General features: G+C 48.3%; 1 protein-coding gene across 1 annotated transcript in view; it reads right to left on the bottom strand.

Annotated features, from left to right (window-relative positions):
* zgc:152904 (uncharacterized protein LOC767777 homolog) overlaps positions 1-12984 on the bottom strand; it is a 64913-nt gene extending 51929 nt beyond the window's left edge. Inside the window, exons 1-2 of the mRNA XM_062447585.1 lie at positions 12847-12984; positions 11107-11183 (exon numbers count right to left, since the gene is read on the bottom strand). Coding sequence (XP_062303569.1) covers positions 11107-11183; positions 12847-12984 — 215 coding nt within the window. The remainder of the gene's footprint in view (positions 1-11106; positions 11184-12846) is intronic.
* Between the last annotated feature and the right edge of the window lie 685 nt (positions 12985-13669).

Genomic DNA, 13669 nt, shown 5'->3' with positions numbered 1-13669 from the left:
CCAGAGTTCTACAACGCCGGTGAGCACGTGTTTTTAGAAGAACTGGACATTTTCAAGAAACTCAGGAAAAGACACTTGAAAGACTTGTTATGTCGACACCCCCCCACACACACCCCTCCCAGCAAACACACACACACACACACACACCCCTGTGATGAAGGGGAGAGGAGAGGCGCTTATGGCCCTAATCTGTATGAACGGTCCCTTCATGCCCCATTTGGTCGGGATCATGCTTGATTAGAACCCCTTCTGGGGGCTGATTCCTGACTACGACAGAGGGGGTCCTGTCATCCGTTTAGTCTGAGGCAGGTTATCAGATCTCTCTCCCGCCTCAAAATGACTCCTTCGCTCACTGCCCACCACTCTTGTTGTCAGGAGGCTGTCTGAACCGAAGCGGGCTGGCATCTTTTGACTGCTGAACTGAAAGAGATGATGGTCGAAATCATAGGTTTGAATTTGAGCTATTGGAATATGGGAGTTTCCAGCTTCAATATCAATATAAACCAGTCCGCGGTTTGACAGTCTGCTGTTGTTCAAGATTCGGCTGAAAAAACAGCTCAAGCCTGAGGCAAAAATGCGTGAGCCATCTTAAAGTAGGCCCTGAATCGAATTACATCTGAATTTGTGATATTATGTTAAACCCGGGAAACCTCTCCCACAACATCATTTATTAACAATAACAAGGAAATGGAAAGTGCAGGAACTGAGTTCAGTAAGGGGTTACAGTGGTGGTCACTGGGTCATATCTGTTCCTTCTCTGTCAAGAGTGGACATTCATATACTCCCGGCATCCCTCTGAGTGAGTACAGCATGATTGGGTTCGGTCAATAGAAATGCAACGTTTGCAATCTGAAATGCTTATTTTTCATGTGGAGTAACCCAGCCATGTTGAAAGGAGAAACGTCTTCTCCTATAACCCCCCCCACACCCCTCCCCCCGGGGTGCACACTGGTATGTATGGATTGTTATGTCTTTAGAGCCAGAGAAGCATCTTTAGCAATACAGTTTTGTTTAACATAACTTTCTGTACTTTAAGGTCAACCCAGAAAGCAGAGTGCTTACTGAGTTACACTATTAGTCTTACTGGCCTGTCTGAAAAGCCTGCATAAATGACCCAAAGGGCACAGCGGTGGAGTTCCAATCAACACCTCACGCTGGGCAGTGGAGCTCACTGGTACCCTCTGTGGAGACAGCGGGTTGCCAGGTTCTCATGCAATTACCCCCTACCCCAGGGAGTCTGGCTGAGAGGTAATCCAAATGTGTGCTCTTGAAGAAGGGCAGTGGGTTTTTTGGGGTCTTCACCCTGCCCTCATATAATAAGATAATTCTTGATGCAGCTCGGTGCATGTGAGCCATCCTTCATGGCTGATGTGATAGACAGTGAGGGGTTGAGCTATATGACCAGTCAGATACAGTCATACGTATGTCATGCTCTCCCAGATAACCCCAGTCCTGGCCCAAAAAACTAGTGTTATTTCATATCTGCGTACCCTCTCTTCGTTTTATTTCCTATTCTGAAACGAACATCCGAAAACAAAAGAACCGGCTTTTTTTTTACTTTCAAAGTGCATGTAGCAGAGTTCAAAAACAAACCAGAGTCCTCCGATCACAGTTTATTTCATAACCAGTCAAACACGAGGAATCCAATCTCTCTTAGTCCAAAATGTAAAATTCCAGCAACTTTATTTTTTATATATTTTTTTGTGAAAAGGGGAACCGGAAGTATTATTTTGAGTCACCATTTTGATATATTTTAGATAAGCATCAGTAGCAGAAGCAGTTCAGTAGTTAAATAATTCCATCAATGATCAGGACTGGCAAGACTAAGATTGGGCCCCTCCCTCGAGTCCAATGAAAATCTAATAAGAGAAATGATAGCCAAAAATCTATCATATGCGGAAATTTCCATTAATTTCGTTGAATGTGCACTTGGGTGTGCGGCGAGGATATTCTGAAATCTTTGTTAAGGCCAAGATCCACTGACAGCATTTCGAGGTGAAATACAGAAAAGGCACAAACAGGTTTTTTTTACCGACTGGAGCTTCCAGAGCCTCGTCAACAAGCCCTGGGAACAAACAAACAAATGGAAACAAATTAATGCACATTTTGCCACTGTGTCATTGAGCGACATCCAACTGGCAGCTATGTCCACGAGTCTCCACCCCTCCATTATGCTGTCAAACGTTTCTAGCTTTCTAAGCTACATAGCTGCCTATAGTCAGATAACTATGTTTGTATAATTACAGCTTGTGACATCACAAGGGGACAGGTAGTTGAGGGATGTTACATTCCTAGACACTAGGGGTGGAAACACCCCAAAATGGCTGCGGTGGCCAACCCTACATCTCCCAAAATCCCTCACCAATTGGACAGGTGTACCGGTAGATGTGTAAGCCACCTAATTAAGTTAGGACTAGAAAAGGGAGGGGGGGGGGGGAAGAGCAGGGGGGAGAAACCAGAGAGACAGAGGGCACATACTAAGCCCTGTGAGTGAAAGACGCCGTTGAAGGGGAAAGTCGTTTGGGTTTAACTTTTGTGGATTTGTGTTGGACTGTGGAAGTTTGGAGGAGTTTCATTTTTTGTAGTCTGCTCCTGGAAAATAAAGTGCCATCTTCCTGTGGAACCTGTGTTTGCGTTGTGCTTCCGCCCTGTTGCACTGCCTCACTCTTGCCTGCCATAGTTGGCTCTTCTCATGACGCCACAAGCATCATATTCTCAACGTCTTCGATTCAAAAAACAAGTCACGCAGAGAGCACACGTTTTTTCGCTTGTTTCTAGGGTGTTAGTGGATGAGCAATAACATCATTATTGTTTCCCATAAAAAAGGATAACTCGTTCAATGCAAGCTGCCTTGAGCGTCACGGATCGTTGACGCACGGACATTTCCCGGTACATTTGTAGCTTCTTTTATTTCTGCCCCCCAAAAGTGAGAAATATGACGTTTGTGAAAGAAAATACAAAAATTTAAGACTTTCCCTGCAACTCCATTTAGGGTCAAAAAATGCTTGGATATTTGCTTTCAAACCGAGCAAAACAAACTTTGTTTTTAAAGGGTTTTTAAAAAAATGCCAAATCTATTTGCTTCATAATACACCATGGGCATCACACAAGCCCCTTCATTCATCGTAACCTTGATCATTGCATCTCCACAACAATGCATAATTCAGGACCGTACACGAGCGCTTGGAATGTGACAATAACAGACAGGATAACTGTGGCCATTAGGGCAGCGTGTCCGCCATAAGCATCTCCATTGTCTTTCAACTTGTACAATGGGCGTCTGCTGACAGCCTGTGATTGTTGTCACAGTCTTGGTGTCGAGGTGACACGTGTTCCAAGGTGAGTGGCTGGCTGGGGAGACAAAGCCATTATACAGGGACCTCAGAAACAGTAGAACCCTGGTGAGGGGTCACCATCTGGGCTGGGGCAGGGTGTGTGTGTGTGTGGGGGGGGTCCTCTGAGACCTCCGGGGCACCCCTCCTAATTACGGTAGGGTCAAAGGTCAATAGCTCTTAATGATGAGGGTGAGTCCCAGGGTGATGCCAGTGTCAGTCTGTCGAACAATTTAGCATCACAGCTCCTAAACCTGGATCACAGAGAAACACCACACATTATGAACTGGATTACATTCTAATCTGAATTAGGTTCATAAATTGGATTGCAGCTGCTATTCAGGATTTAAGTATGAACATCCAGTTTGACAGTATGGATTTAATTGTAATCCTGATCACATTAAATTCAGAATGTATAATTAGCAGAATTACAGCAAGAAGGGATGTGTGGAACAATAAAACTACAGAATATGGTGAATTACAGTGCATTACGTACAAAACCCTCCACTGGTGCTGCTGGTACTCTATGGGTGCTTGGGATCTGCTTTGTGTCATGACATTGAATTATGAATTCATAAAATTAATTCAAAAAAACTAATCTCCATTACCCCCTCCCTCCCATCATTCGCTGCAATGGGCCTATCCTTCTTTCTCATCATATTTCGTCTGGACTTTTGAATCTTTCTCTACCCCTACTGACAATATTTTCTCTTTTGCTCTCTCTCCCTCCCGTTCTCTCTTCCCTCCCTCCCTCTCTCTCCCTCACTCACTCCCTCTCTCTCTTCCCTCCCTCCCTCTCTCTCCCTCAGTCCCTCTCTCTCTCTCTCTCTCTCTCTCTCTCTCTCTCCCTCTCTCTCTCTCTCCCTCTCCCTCTCTCTCTCTCTCTCCCTCTCCCTCCCTCCCTCTCCTCTCTCCTTTTCTGGCACATTCATGATGTCACAGCTGCTGGAACAATGAAGAATTCCATTCACTGTCACTGGGGCCCGCCGAACGACATGTACATCATGCCAGAGCGAGGTTGGCACATCCTCAGATGATGCCAACTTAAATGTGTTCTGTGTTCTGCCTCTGTCTCCATCTGTCACTTCACATGTCTGTGAGGCTCTCTCCGCCTCACTCTCTCACCTTCTCTCTCGCCTTCTCTCTGTCTCTCTGTCTCTCTCTCTCTCTCTGTCTCTCTCCATCTCACTTTTTCTCGCTGAACAATTGCATTTTCAGAGGTTATAAAGTTACCTGCTTTGGCAGTACGCTGAGGAGACAACAAAAGAAAAAAGTCTTTGATCACTTTAATAGTTCTTTCCCACATGCCCAAACCATTATCTTTAATCCCACTTGGTCCATAAAGATCGATGGCACAGGCATACAAGCTTTTTGCCTTATGTAGTCAGAGTCGTGATGGGCTTCTGTGTGTTGTTTCAAACCAATTTTCCCTACACACTCATCATCCGTTTTGTGTAGTTCTGTCGGAAGCTCAAGAAAACATCACAGGCTGAATCCTGCCACAGGAAATTGCTGCTCTCTCTCTCTCTCTATTCATCTCTGTTGGACAAGCAGAAAACGCTATGGCAGTATTACCACTTGGGATGAGAGAGTGGATTCAAGCAATTTCCTCCTTGTCAATCATGGATAATTGTTATTTGTCATGTTCAGTCAACTGCTCGTTACAAAAAGAGCCATTATAAAGAAGCTAGTGTGGTCATTGCCTCTCATTGCCACAGCGTTTTCACTGGGGTCTCCCAGGCAAAACGCCAGGGGTTTTACATTTGGCTGTGGCTCAGGCAGCTGGAAAGAACAGGCAGAAGGGACTTCAATTTCAGTAACACTAATCAAGCATGTCATGCAAGATCTATGATCAATTAAAATACCTCAGTGTAAACAATAAGTTAATTTTCAATAGAAGCAGTTTGTAGTGCCTATTTGCGTGTAGATAGGAAAACTGTTGCCATGGGAAACCATCTCCATGGTCTTGTTATGTAAATGTCATGTCGCAGTAAAGGTGGTGGTGGGACTTTGAAATTGTCAAGAAATGCCAGAGCTGTCAAACGTTTCTTTAGCACGGTCAAATGTCAATGATCATTTTTTTGTGCGTGCTCTCAGGTGTGTTTGTGTGTGTGTGTGTACTGCAGTAGAGCTGTGGTATACTGGTAAGGACATTAAAAGGAAATCTGTCACTCGGCTCACAGCCGAACAGCTCCTCTCTCTCTCTCTCTCTCTCTCTCTCTCTCTCTCTCTCTCTCTCTCTCTCTCTCTCTCTCTCTCTCTCTCTCTCTCTCCACTGTCTCTCTCCACTGTCTCTGACTCATAATGGGAGTGTGAGTATCTGCATACACAGAGTGCACAGCATGGGTTTTAATTACAACTGTCAGAGACACGCACTCAGAATGTGTGTGTGCATACATGCATGAGCCCGTCTCTTGTTTGAATTCCGACACTTGACATGGCACAGCATGCACAGACACACGTGCGCACACACACATTCACACAGACACACATGTCTTAGTATCCATGACTCGGATAATTGCACAACATATCCTCAAGCTTGAAAATTAACATTTTCATTATATAAGCGGTGGAGCAGCTGGCTAATTGGCAAATGAAATGCTTTCAATAACTTTCACATGGAAAGTGGAATTTGATTAAACTGAATCTAGGGAAAATCAAATAATAAAAAGAATACAAACGAGCTTGAAAATATAAACTTTTGAGGAAAACAACAAGAATGCAGTAGTTAAGACTGTCTGCTCAAGTACCTCACAGTCTTGACACACAGCAGAACCCCAATGGCTTCAAGCGTCTTCTTTTGCCAAAACATAGCTTGCAATGATATGTGGTATTCTTCCTTCATAAACAACAGCGTTTTCAAATGAAAACCAAAAAAAGGATACATATTTTGTAAACGCAACATATTCCACGACATGCATCGTACAGTAAAATAACTGACATATTGGCCACGAAGCATACTTTAAAAAATAAAAAAAACGTCTCCAGCACCAAGTCCTTCTGAGGTTGAGATAAGGGGGTAATCCACAGACAGGTGCTTCACTTTTAATGACCTGCTGAATCCTACCGTCTCACTCTCTCTCTAAATCACCAGGGAGGAGGCTCGTAAAAGTCCCCCCTTCCCCCTCCCCCCATCCCCCCACAGTCCCCCCCCATCCACCGCTCCACGTCCCACCTCTCAGCTCATTCAAGTTAATGACACACGCTCCTCTGCCATATATCACAGCCTGTTTGATCCTGCTCCGGGTTATTAAAGTTTGATGGGCCACCTACCGTCAATGGCCTCCCTGAGGTAGCGGTGCGGGGGCTGGGGGACGGTGTACAGGGGACGGGAACATTGTCAGCTGATGCTGCCCTCGCCAGAAAACGCCTGAGTCATGCACAGGAAGCCTGCAGAGCGCCACCGGGGCCGCTGGTGAGGCGGATGGAGATGGACACACCCGGGCTCACCCAATGAGAGGGCTTCCACTGACCGCTTGTGATGGGACCGCCCCCGTTTGTGTGTACTGTAGCGCGGAGAGGGTTCCGATCCCGCGGTTTCATCAAGGATTGGACGTGCGTGCTTCTGACTCTTGCGTGCGCCGCTAGAGAGACCCCCCCACTTCGTCGCACTGAAATGTGGAGTTAGACTGTAGAACAGTTTCTCTTCCGTTTTCAGATCAGGTTTTAATGGGCAGTCAAAAAATGACCGATCTACGTCACTTTGACCTATCTACGTCAGATCAAGGGAGTCAGGTGGCTGAGCGGTGAGGGAGTCGGGCTAGTAATCTGAAGGTTGCCAGTTCGATTCCCAGCCGTGCAAAATGACGTTGTGTCCTTGGGCAAGGCACTTCACCCTACTTGCTTCGGCGAGAATGTCCCTGTACTTACTGTAAGTCGCTCTGGATAAGAGCGTCTGCTAAATGACTAAATGTAAATGTAGATCACAGACGGTTGCATTATGTTACTCAGTTGGTACGACGCAAAGACAAAGTAATTAATACATAAAACACTCAGAGACTGCAGGTAGGTTTGTTCTGCAATTGATTTAGCTATAGTGTTGCTGTTGTTGCTAAATTCAACCAATTCGAGGGGGCGGAGATCAGGCGACACGCCCCCCCAGTCTCAAGCAGAGAAGACCTCTGATTTTCTCACGATTTCAAAGCCTAATTTAACATGCTTGTCGGTGGGGTTTTTTCATTCGAATTTGGATGGGTAGTTAACAACACATTCTTCTGTGGTGCGATGAACTTAGAACTCATTTTCAATTCCACTTTACAGGATCTTTAAGTTCCCTGCCTCCCGCCACCAGCCTCCCCAGTCTCCGCCAGCTTTTGTCTGGGCTGTTTTCGCACACTTCTTCCCCTGTTGTTGTTGTTGTTGATGATAGTATTTGTATGCGCGGCGACGTGGGGGACGGCGCGTGCTCCCGTTGTCGCTCCACGGAGGGCCGGGGGACAGCAGGCTTGCCAGGCTCCTCTGACGGGGGGGGGCTGATAATTGCGTTAGAGAGGGGAGGGTTGACGCGGCGCCGAACGGGATCTCTTCATTCCTGATTAGCATTTTAAATGAGCTGCGCAGCAACTCATCGACGGTGTTGCTATTTGGTGTGCACGTGTGGGCGCCCGGAGAGAAAGAGAGGCAGACAAATGGAAAGTTTTTGTGTGCTACAAAAACAGTTTTGGGGGTCTGTGGTGTGCTATGACCCTTGGGGAGAGGTTTGGATAATTTGCTACAGATAGAATACAAAGCACACAAACACACTCACACTCATGCTAACTAAGGTAAATACAGTGATTTCAATTATCTAGGTATAGAAAAGGCTGGAAACAAAGACATAGTTTCGGTTGCTAAGCAGCTCAACATTCTGCAAGGCACCAGTACATTCAGAACACCCAACAAAAAACTTGCATAGAAAATTATAAAAAGATCGCCCTAAAGCAAGTAAGTAAAGTTTTCCTCTTAGTTCAAGTCTGCTCGTTGTTGCTAATGAGCTCAGTTCTTGCCACTGTTATCAGTGACGGACTGTTTAATTATTCATAGCAGCCCTCTTTTTCTTTGTCATTGTCGCCTGGAAGCCTCTCGCTGATCCACGGCCCTGCTTTCTCTAGAAGCTTCTGAGAGACTCTCTGTTTACAGCCCGGGCAGTGCTGACTGACACCTCGAACACAGAGGGGCTGGCAGGCTGAGAGCTCTCTGTTTCCATGTGAAGCGGGGTACTCTCTACAATCGTGGGAAAATGAAGGAGTGCGTTTGAGGAGCGTTGTGAACGCGTTACCCTCTGATCCATTTGGATTTTATCATCAGAGGTTCTGGTATGAGGAGGAACATGCTTTAAACATACAAACATACAAGGGCGGATTAATTTGGTAAACATCTAGCAGGCGCGGGATGAAACAAGGTTGTATTGGGGCTCTGGGCTGTGGTGCCATCGTCGCCAGTTTGATAAATAAATAACGGCGCTACAGAGCCGTCCCACTTTCTCCAGATCTCACAATCCTGCTTTCATGATCCCACATCTCATTCCATTCCGATACACCATGGCTTTTTTTTTCTTCTTCTCTTCCCCCCCACCCCACACACACTCAACCTCCCCTTCCTTCTCTTCCCTTGGATTTCCTTTGTTTCCATGGAAACTGGGCCCTGGCCCGTGCAGTGTTCTCCAGGGGTGCCAACCCCCCCCCCCCCCCCCCTCCTCCTCTTCCACCCCTGGTGGCTTGGATCTGGGTTGTGTAGTTCTATTGGTGCAGTCATGCTGCCAGGACTGTATATACCCACCTGTGACCTAACCTGATACAAATAACTACAACTTTTGCTCACCATTCATTGAGACCAGACCCTCACCACAAGGCTGGTGGTACATAATGTATCACATGACCATGGTCAGGGCTGCGGAGTACTGCAGGACTACTATGGCAGGACTACAATGAGCAGAGATGTACATCCACGAGAATTCAATAGAACTGGAACCCCAGAGTCTGGTATATCTGTTATGATCGTGACTTTACACAAATCCATCAACTTCCATTGGCCTTGTCATGTTGCTGTTTCCAGCTCACTGCACTTTATCCCGGAATGGAAAATGCATTCGATAAAGGTGCATTGCTTCAGATCTACTGTCTTCATCAAATGAACCACAGGGCAACAAGCGAAGAGTTGGACATGGTATTAGAGTGGATCTTTAAAACCACAAGCTACTTTCGAGAGTTCAGCCACAGATCACATCCATCATCACACTAAAACGGCTATGCCGTTCTCGAAGTCTCCATGAAAATACTGACACGACAACGCAACTTCAGAACCCAAAAGTTTGGAATTGGCTTCCCTAAACTGTTTCGTTCAAAAGCCTGAATTCCAGTCTGGGCTAAACTGCTCCATCTAAAGTACTTAAGTTCGAGAGAGCAATTATGTGGCAGACAGGTCAAGCCATGTCTGATCCACTGTTCTCCATTAAAGTGGAGAGAACAGCTAAACTAGGTTTGGGAGTCATGCAGTGTTCTCTCTGCGTATTGGTGGGTTCCATTCACTCGAACCGGGGTCTAGCTTGGGATTCTGGCGGTTCAAACCCAGTCCAGACTGGCCCTGATGTGTGAAAGCTCGCTGACCCAGTTGGCTTCCCGGTCCAGGCCCGCCGCTGGGCCATTGTCATGTCTGCGCGGATGTAATTCAGCTTGAGGGGCCTGCTGACCCGTGCTTGTTGTGAAGGCGCTTGACCGGGCCTCTGGCAGTCATGGTAGAGTTGCTAACGACAGTGATGACCATTGAGGCTCATACCCCCCCCCCCCAAAAAAAAAAAATACAAAATACAAAACAAACCCTGCTATGCACTGTCTGGAAGACCAGCAGGGAGATAAACACGTTTACGAGGACGCACAGCAACAGTGTGGGCGTATCACGCTCTAACTCTCTGAAGGAGAGAGGGAGGAAGGGAGAGGAAGTCAGGGAGAGAGAGGTGGGGAGGGAAGAGGGAGAGAGGGACAGGGAGAGAGAGAGACAGGAAGAGAGAGAGGAAGAGAGGGAGAGGGAGGAAGAGAGGGAGAGGGAGGGAGAGAGAGAGAGTGGGGGACAGAGAAAGAATGAGCGTTGCGGATCCCCAGTCAACAACACATTATTGTGCAAACTAAGCCGTTCATTAGTGGGAATGATATTTAATGAATTGGAAATGACACAGGGCCAGGCTGATGAGAAGTGTCATCTGGAAGCAGCCTGTCAGAGTTTCCTCTGAGAAAAAGGCCGCGCCTCGCCAGTCCACTCTCCCTCCGCCATCCCCCATCCCCCCCCCCCAACCCCCACACCCCCCTTCCCAATCTCTCAATCCAGCATGCACGCAAACTCCAAAACTGCTGACCACAGGCGCACCTCAGAGCAACACAGAGCTGAAGAGATAGGAGGCATGAGCGGGCCATCGAGGAGCTCGTTTCAGTCGAATCTATGTTTGTTTTCATAAAAAAGCCGACTACCGGCCTCAGGGGGGTGCGTACGCTTCTCATCGTGAAGGTCAGCCTGCCGGTCACATGGCCCTACCTGCCGCAACGCCAGAGACCAACTCTACCCAGCTACAGGACCACGGGATCATCCCAGGACTGGAGGGAGTCTGTTTCACACTGAGAGCTCCTGTGTTCAACATCACCTCGTGTCTCACGGTGTGTGTGTGCGTCATCCATTCAGAGTCCACTCGAGGCTTCAAACCCACCAGTTCGAGGAAAATATCCCCTTGACACTGAGAACACAGTTAACAATGGAGAACATTCAGCTCGATAGCTCTTGACCTGAGGATAACTATTTTCCATCGTACTGAGGCGACTGCGAGTCGGATCGCCCGGCCCGTCGAGAGCGCGAGAGCGAGTGCAGCTCCCCCTGTGGCTGGTGGGGCTGCGCGGATGAGAGGATGCTAGGAGTTCAAAGGTTAACCTCCTGTGGGGGGTCTCTCAGCCTTAAGGCCATGGGGAGGGAGGACACAAAAAACCCACCCCTTCGAAAGCTCACGCACACGATCACACATACACACACGACAGGCCCAGACCCCCCCCCCCCCCCACACACACACCTATTCACCCACTAACTCACTCCCTCCCTCACTCTCCTCTCCCCCAAGGCTCAGCGGTCGTATACCCTGACCCTTCCCCCCCCCCTCACCTCCCTCCAACAGACACCCATATCTCCTGCAGCTCTCTCATTACCCGCAACCGGTTTTCCCAGTGGGGCCCTTCCCTCCTTCATTACCGGCAAGCACATGGCCTCCTCGCCACCCCCTCACCCCTCCCTGGCCTGAGTCGTTATCGATGGAGCTTTACTAGGAGGCTGTGCCACTAGAAAAGGCCTGAGCCCGCCGACACACTATTGGCGAGCGGGGGGGGAGGGGGGGGGGGTCGAGGGTGGGTGGGGCAGGGGTGCATTCATTAGAGGAAAACAGCACAGTGCATTTCCCTGAAATGCTGTCTGGGGCAGACCTGTCCACTGTGGAATTTATTAGAGAGTGTATGTGACCCTGTACCTTTTCCTTACCCCCCCCATCTCCCTCTCTCTCTCTCTCTCTCTCTCTCTCTCTTTCTCTCTCCCTGTTTCTCTCTCTCCCTCTCCTATGATGTGCAACAGGGATGAGCAGGGCTATGAATGTTCAGAGGTGTCTCTGCCTGGTGAATATGAAAACACGCAAGCTGTCTCTACCCTCCCTCTCAATCCCTTTCTGTTGGTCTTACTCCTCTGTCTTACTCACAAAAGGCACACGGTTGCATGGATGCTCCTAAGCAACTGGCATGCTAGTACATACATTTTTTAAGTCATGCTAAACCAAACCCAAATAACACACACACGCGCAAACTGACAAAACACAGTCAAGACTTCAAACTCACTGGTGGGAGGCATACAAGTGAATTTGATTTTGTAAGTCACACTGAAACAAGCCCACATAACACACACACACACACAAATAAACACGGCAAATACTTCAAACTAAAAGCACTTCAAGGGGCTCCTGCCGTGCCCTAGACTCATCCAATGTATGTTTGCCTCCCTTCCCAGGGTGCCAACATCCTTAAACACACAGTCAATACCCAGCATGGAAACACTCACCAGCACACTCTCTCCATCTCTCTTCCACACAGACACAAACACACAGACACGCACACAATTGGACCCGAGGAAAACACCAAAAAAGGCAGCGTCAAAACACACACAAACACGCACCCTCCACCTTTTCTCTCACGCAGACACACACACACACACACAGTTGAACACAAGAACACACACGTTCACAACACCTCGGGACTCACTGAGCCTGCGCTGGGAGTTTCACATTAAGTAATAATGAGCACCGCGGCAACAAAAAAACCCCACAAAAAAACACAAAACATGCCCGCACACCTCATTAGCATGTGTCCAATTTGGTGCCATGTTGGACGCGTTCCTGCCAATAAGGCTCGCTCTCTCTCCCCACTCATCTCATGTGTGTTTACCCGCTATGGCTGAGCGCTAAGGCAAGACTCTGGCCCCCGGGGTAGCAGAAAATAGGCTCCAGACCACACCGTTTTCTAACGTGACATCCCGTTGGCAGAGCCGCCTGTTCCTGGCTCCCAGAGAAGGGGGACTGGGGCTGTCGACGGCCTTTACCCAGGGAGATGAGAGCGCTGCTGGGCAAGTCTGACTCCGCGTAGAGGGTCAGGCTGTAATCCATGTGGAGCTCTCAACATTAATATAGAAGTGCAAGCTCCTCAGTCCATGACATGTTTATAAATGTAGTCCCGCCACGACAAAGGAACACACACGTACACACACATAAGCAGACAGACGCCGGCTGTCCTGCCAGGTCACTGTACCTGCGCCAGTGGAATCGGGTGCATTGATCTGTCAGTGCTGGCTAAAGTAAATGGCTCGGACTCGAAATTCCCATTTGAGCGATTGTCCGATATTACTGGAGCCTTGCCTGGAGCGAGGCCTGTTCCAAGTCTAAAGAGAGTGACTCTATTGTCTGCTGCTTTGTTTTGTACTTGGGTGAGCCAGAAAACCGCTCCAGGCTGGAGGCCCCTCCACTGATATAATGGACACTATGTGGCTGTCCTGCCTCGTGTCTGTATGAATAACTGGAGGGTGCAGTTTTATGATTGTGGACAGGTGACGGATGTCTGGTGTTTGGGACTGCGTGCCGGTGCCAGTGGTCTCAGCGTGTGGCTCGAGTCACGTTGGCGACCCTCAGAAGACGGGGGGGAAAAGGGCGGGAGGGGAAGCGAAAGGCTTTTCTTCTTGTGCTCCCTCCGTCCCCCCCTGCCTGCTCACTACTGTACACAGAGCCGGCGAGGGAGGAGGGGGATAGGGTGGGAGGATGAAAGGAAGGAAGAACAGAAGCGCTGGCCGGTCGGAAG

The sequence above is a fragment of the Osmerus eperlanus genome, chromosome 21 (genome assembly GCF_963692335.1).
Source record: "Osmerus eperlanus chromosome 21, fOsmEpe2.1, whole genome shotgun sequence".
NCBI classification, from domain to species: Eukaryota; Metazoa; Chordata; class Actinopteri; order Osmeriformes; family Osmeridae; genus Osmerus; species Osmerus eperlanus.
Note: the sequence above shows the minus strand (reverse complement) of the source record. Positions and strands in the feature narration are given on the sequence as shown.